Genomic DNA, 6391 nt, shown 5'->3' on the forward strand with positions numbered 1-6391 from the left:
ATATATATATATATATACTTTGCTGGTTTTTGTGTTTCTCTAGAGAACCCAATCCAACACAGCATCCATTTGTTGAAACATCTCAGTGGGTATTCTGTCAATTCCAGGAGTCCTGTTCTTTGCCAATTCCTTCATTGCAGCTTCAACTTCTTCCTTCAGTACCATTAGTTCTTGATTATATGTCACCTCCTGAAATGGATGAACATCAGCCAGTTCTTTTTTGGTACAGTGACTGTGTATTCCTGCCATCTTCGTTTGATGTTTCCTGCATCATTCAATATTTTGCCCATAGAATCTTTCAGTATTGCAACTTGAGGCTTAATGTTTTTCCTCAGTTCTTTCAGCTTGAGAAATGTTTAGCTTATTCTTCCCTTTTGGTTCTCTAACTCCAGGTCTTTCCACATTTCATTTTAATAACTAGCTTTGTCTTCTCAAGCTGCTCTTTGAAATCTTCTGTTCAGCTCCTTTATCTTGTCATTTCTTCCATTTGCTTTAGCTACTCTCTGCTCAGGGGCAAGTTTCAGAGTCTCTTCTGACATCCATTTTGGTCTTTTCTTCCTTTCTTGTCTTTTTAATGAACTTCTGCTAGATAAACTATATTTAAATAAAATGTATTAAAAAAAAAAAAAAGACCAGGCTTACTAGTCTGATAAAAATAAATAAATAAAAGCACCCCCAGCAGTCTGACGTTTCCTCTCTCTTGAGGACCCCTTTTCTTTGCCTCCATGATAGTGCCTGACTCCTCTTGTCTCACTGCCACTCAGCCCTGCCTTCACCTCCTTCACATCTTGCTGGCCTACTCTTCTCACTACCTCAAGTCTTCTTTTACATGACTGACTTTTTGGCTCTTTCTCCATTCTGTTTATAAAGGCATACCCTTTATGTTTTGTGAAAACATACTGATGTGTTCATTATAACCAGTGGCCAACTGCCATTGAGTCGACTCCTATAAGTGGCAATCTCAGAGTAGCTGTGCTCCGTAGGGTTTTCAATGGCTGATTTTTCAGAAGTAGATCACCAGGTCTTTCTTCCAAAGTGCCTCGAGGTGGATTTGAACCAACCTCTCAATTAGTAGCTGAGTGTATTAACTATTTGCACCACTCAGGGACTCTGTTTCCACTAAGTATTAAAAGTACAGTGGCGGCTACCTAAAGCAGGGGTCAAGATTGTCTGTAACGGGGCACAAAGAAACTTTTTATGGTGATGACCTTCTATACCTTGATTGTGGTGGTGATTACATGATTGTATAAAGTTATCAAAATTCACCAAACTGTATGCTAAAAATGGGTGAATTTTACTGTAAATATATCATACCTCAAAACAACAACAACAGAAAAAAACTAGGAAAAAACATATTATAATGCAAGGAAGGAAAAAGTACCAGAACAGAATATATTCCATTTGTAGTAACATAATGCTGGAAAGTTGTCATTCATTTTAAACCTAAGGTTCATTCAAAACGTTGATAAGTTTAATTACTAGTATACTCCATGAACAGAGTAATCTGTTGTTAGTACATCTTTCTTTTTCATTAACAGATTAATTAAAATGTTGAAGAACAAAAAACAAATCAATAGTACACTATTCAATGAGGCGAGTGATACATTGGAAAGTGGATCAGATGTTACTATCCACTATTTTATTGCCGCTTTAGTGTAAAATTTCTTCACAGCCACCTATGACTAGATAAGACTAACAGGATTTCAAGATCTCAGGGGAAATCGAGTTCAGTTCGCAAAACACAATTCATAAAGATAACATTCTACGTTCTAGTATGGTGAGTAGCATCTGAAGTCTTGAAAGCTTTTAAGTAGCCATCTAAGAAGCAACAATTGGTCTTTTCTCCCCTGGAGCAAAGAAGAATGAAGAAAAATGAAGACACTACAAAGCAATTAGTCCAAAGGACTAATGGTTCATACGAACCATCCAAACAAAAACAAACCCACAACCATCAAGTCAATTTTGACCTACAGCAACCCTATAGAACAAAACAGAAGTGGTCCACAGGGTTTTCAAGGCTATAAATCTTTATGAGAGCAGACTACCTCATCTTCCTCCTGCAAAAGCAGCTGGCAGGTTTGAACTACTGACCTTTTGGTTAGCAGCTGAATGCTTTAATCACTGTGCCACCCTAACCTGAAACCAGAAGAACCAGATGGTGTCTGGCTACAATTACCGACCACTATGCCCAAGACTGCAATAGAAGATCCTGGCTGGAATAGGTCAAAAGCGTAGAACAAAATTTAAATAATAATAATAATAAAAAGACCAGACTTACTGGGCTAACGAAACTAGAGGAACCCCAGAGACTACTGCCCTGAGATATTCTTCTAACTTGAAAACACTCCCAGAAGCCATCTTTCAGCCAAATAATAGTTGAGAGTATAAAGCAAACAATAACACACATGAAGAATGTGCTCTTTAGAACAACCAACAATACAGGACCCAAAGGGCAGCATTTGCCCAAGACCAAAGAAAACAGAGAGAGAGAAGGAAACTGGATGAATGGAAGTGGGGAACCATGGTAGGAAATAGGGAGAGTGCTGACACATTGTGGGGATTGCAATCAATGTCACAGAAAAATCTGTGTATGAATTAATTGATTGGAAAACTAATTTGCTATGTAAACTTTCACCTAAAGTGCAATAAAATGTTAAGAAAAAAAGGAGAGGTCATGATGCAAATGGTGATCTAAAATGCTTTACTGCCAGTGCAACAACAGCTACCAACTCCTTCACACGCCTGAGTTTTATCATCACCAAAAGATGAGAAAATACTTAACTGGAGGAACACATCAGTCTTCCAAATATCTCACAGCATTTAATAGTAGAGTACCCAGTAGACGGATGTTCCATAAATTAATTTTAAAGGCCTTACCATTGCACTTGCTTCATTTCCCAAAGCTGTCCCAGTTCTGATGGGGTCTGTTGAAAAAGAAAGAGAAAACACATAAAGGCTCACATTATTAAGCTGCTAATTTGATTTGTGTAAAGTTTGAAAGACAAATGAGGTCTTTAAAGCCAAAGCGTTAGCCTGAACAGGAAAATCAAGCTTTAATCACCTAATATTAAAGTCAGTTGTTAAAAGAGGCTATTCCCGCTGTTTTATTCCTACCATTAAAATCTGTAAGTTAAAAGACATCTTTATTCACTTATGCCAGGAAGACTGGGCAATCTACTTCCACAGAGGTACCGCCTCAGAAACCCAAGGAAGTGTCGCTGAGTCAAAACTGACTTGACAACAGTGAGTAACCCAATTAAGCACCAGGAGGTAAAGCTACTCTTCATACTCCAGGGTTATCATCTCTCGTGCCTGCCAGAGGAGCCTGTGCCTTCTGAGACAGCTATTATAGCAAGAGGAATAGCTATCCCTAAGCAGAAAGCAGAGTCTCTGAGTGGTATAAATGGGCAAATGTTTGGCTGCTAACTAAAGGTGGACAGTTCTAATCTACCCAGAGTTTCCTCAGAAGAAAAGCCTGGTGATCTACTTCCAAAAAATAACACCCATTGAAAACCCTAGGGAGCACAGTTCTACTCTGACACACATTTGGTTTCCAGAAGTTGGAATCAACTCCACAGCAACTGGTAACAAGAAGGGAGCTGCTTATTCCCTCATAAAGGACCAGCAGGAGTCGGCGAGAACTCTGGCAACTGAGGGCCGTGGCAGGGATAGCAACTGCCTGCTTTTCATTTAGCATAGCCTTGCAGTTCATGTTCCTTATTCATTCAATATTTTTTAAAAAATTGTTACTGAGCATCGATGAAGACAGGCATTGAGGACGTATAATGAGCAGATTAGACACGACAGTTTAGTCCTTTATTTTTACACATTATGAAAGTATACTTTTTCAAACTACCTTGAAACATTTCTTAGACTGTTTTTTATTGCCCATAATTTTAAAACTGGTTTTCTACTACTCTGGAATATGAACAAAAGCTACAAAATGATACCTAAAGTAAAATTAACATTAAAACAAAAAGGTGAAACAAAGATAACTTGCTACCTCTTAAGGAATAGAGAGAAGGCTAAAATATAAGACAAAATTATTTATATCATTAGAAGGGCTTACATCCTGCATTGTCACCAGGAGTGTCTAATGCACTATAAGAGGAACAAGGTGAACAAGCCCCAACTTGATCACTACGGATTCCTAGCTAGAAATGGACCCAGTCTCTACTTTCCCATTTCCCCATTCCTTATTTCCAACCACTTCTTCTGTGGCACTTTCTCTCTGATCTTAACCACCCAGAGCTAAGCTAGACTTTATCCCTGGCTACCTGAGCCAGGTCACTGAGTACCAGCCATATGTTCAGGGGTCTGTACCACTCCCAATACTTCAGACCAGCCCACCCAACCTATCCCCAGCCCCCTGGGCTAGATCAAAAGCTAGATGTCTCCCTCTTCGACTGCCTACACAGCCTTTCTGTGTCCTCCAGCCTTCTAGGGCTGGATAGTTAAGACCCTGTCCCTAGACTGCTTGGGCAGCCTCCTCTGAATGCAGTCACTGTCCCACAGACTCTTTGCTCCATGGAGTCTCGTTGCCCCATGCACTTGTTAATTTTCTTTAAAAAACCAAACCCGCCGCCATTGAGTTGATCCCAACTACCCCCACTGGGTTTCCAAGGCAGTAAATCTTTACAGAAATATATTGTCCCATCTTCCTTCCGCAGAGTTCCTGGTGGGTTTGAACCATCAACCTTCTGGTTAGCAGCCTTAGACACTACACCACAAGAGCAATTTTCTTAAGGGGGAGATTACCTATACCTACAATTACCCATTTACTATAACCAGAATGGATACAAGCAAAGAAACACTTCAGGTAAAGTTTGGAAAAGGTCATGCATGCAACTCCACTGTCCCCAGGGACATGCCATACTCTCCCAAGTATGGATGTTCTCTCCACCTTAGGAATCCTGAGCGCTCCAAGGACCGGGGGCCCTTATTCACTGGAACTTCAACGCATATACATGACTCAATGAATATACATGATTGACTGTATCATGCCCCCTTCCCTTCCTGAGGTCTGCCACCAGGATGGGGTTTCTGCAGCCTCTACCCATTTACACAAGCATTAAGTGTTGCCTATTTCATAAAATAAAATTTCTTGCAAATTCCAAGAGCTATTTTCAGAAACCACAGAGGAAGGTCACAAATCCTTACAAAAACATTTAAAATTTAAGAAAATAGTAGTTTTAAAAATGTTTCTTTTCTCATATATGAGGACAAAGGAGCCCTGGTGGCTCAGTGGTTAAGCACTTGGCAGCTAACCAAAAGGTCAGTGATTCAAATCCACCAGCTGCTACACAGGTTCCTTAAAAATTTACAGCCTTAGAAATCCTATGGGGAAGTTCTACTGTGTTCTGAGTTTGAATCTACTTGATGGCAATGGGTAGGGTGTTTTTATTTTTTTTTTTTCCCACTACAATGATGAGAGCCAAACAATGGAGGTTTATAACCTCTCCAAAGAGTGGATAATCTTGTATACTTAACTCCTTTATTTGGTTTCTATCTACTATATTTGTTAGGAGTTTTTTCAGATGGACAATCTGAGAAACTGAGGACAAATGAAAAGGAACAAAGCTGGCTTTGGAAAACTAAGATACGGTAACTTCCAAAAATGACAGTAAGTTAAATTTGAAATGCGCTCAGCATAGACTGTAGATGTATGAAAATTTTATGCAGTTATGTGTGCAGACCAAAAGGAATTATGCTACAAAAGACCTCTTTAAAGTGTTAAAGAGCAAATATGTCATTTTGAAGAATAAGGTGTGCGTGACCCAAGCCAGGGTATTTTCAACTGTCTCATATGCATGTGAAAGCTGAACAATTAATAGGAAGACCTAAGAAATACTGATGTATTTGAATTATGGTGCTGGCAAAGAATACTGGATATACCATGGACTACCAGAACGTACAAATCTGTCTTGGAAAAAGTACAGTCGGAATGCTCCTTAGAAGGAAGGATGGCCAGCCACCATCTCTTATACTTTGATCATGTTATCAGGAGGAACCAGTCCCTAGAGAAGGTTATCATGCTTGCAAAAGTAGTAGCTGTTGCTGTTAAGTGCCATTCAGTCAGATGCAACTCAAGCAACTCTATGTACAACACAACAAACATTGCCTGGTCCTGTGCTAGCCTCACAATCCTTGCTATAACTGCCCGTCACTGCAACCACTGTCAATCCATCTTGTTGAGGGCCTTCCCCTTTTTTGTTGATCTTCTACTTTACCAAGCATGGTATCTTTTACCAGGGAATGGTTCCTTCTGAAAACATGACCAAAGTAGGTGAGAGAGGGAGGCGGGGCAAGATGGCGGACTAAGCAGAAGGATTGCACAGACCCTCTTCAACAAAGAAAAGGGAAACCAATTAATACAGACACAGAAGATAAT

The 6391-nt window shown here is 39.8% G+C and overlaps 1 protein-coding gene across 1 annotated transcript in view; it reads right to left on the reverse strand.

Annotated features, from left to right (window-relative positions):
- Nucleotides 1–6391, reverse strand: part of NEK3 (NIMA related kinase 3) — an 86441-nt gene that overhangs the window by 24982 nt on the left and 55068 nt on the right. The window contains 1 exon segment of the mRNA XM_007945251.2: nt 2878–2924. Coding sequence (XP_007943442.2) covers nt 2878–2924 — 47 coding nt within the window.

The sequence above is a fragment of the Orycteropus afer genome, unplaced genomic scaffold (genome assembly GCF_000298275.1).
Source record: "Orycteropus afer afer isolate SDZICR_OR568_19922 unplaced genomic scaffold, OryAfe1.0 scaffold00134, whole genome shotgun sequence".
NCBI lineage: Eukaryota > Metazoa > Chordata > Mammalia > Tubulidentata > Orycteropodidae > Orycteropus > Orycteropus afer.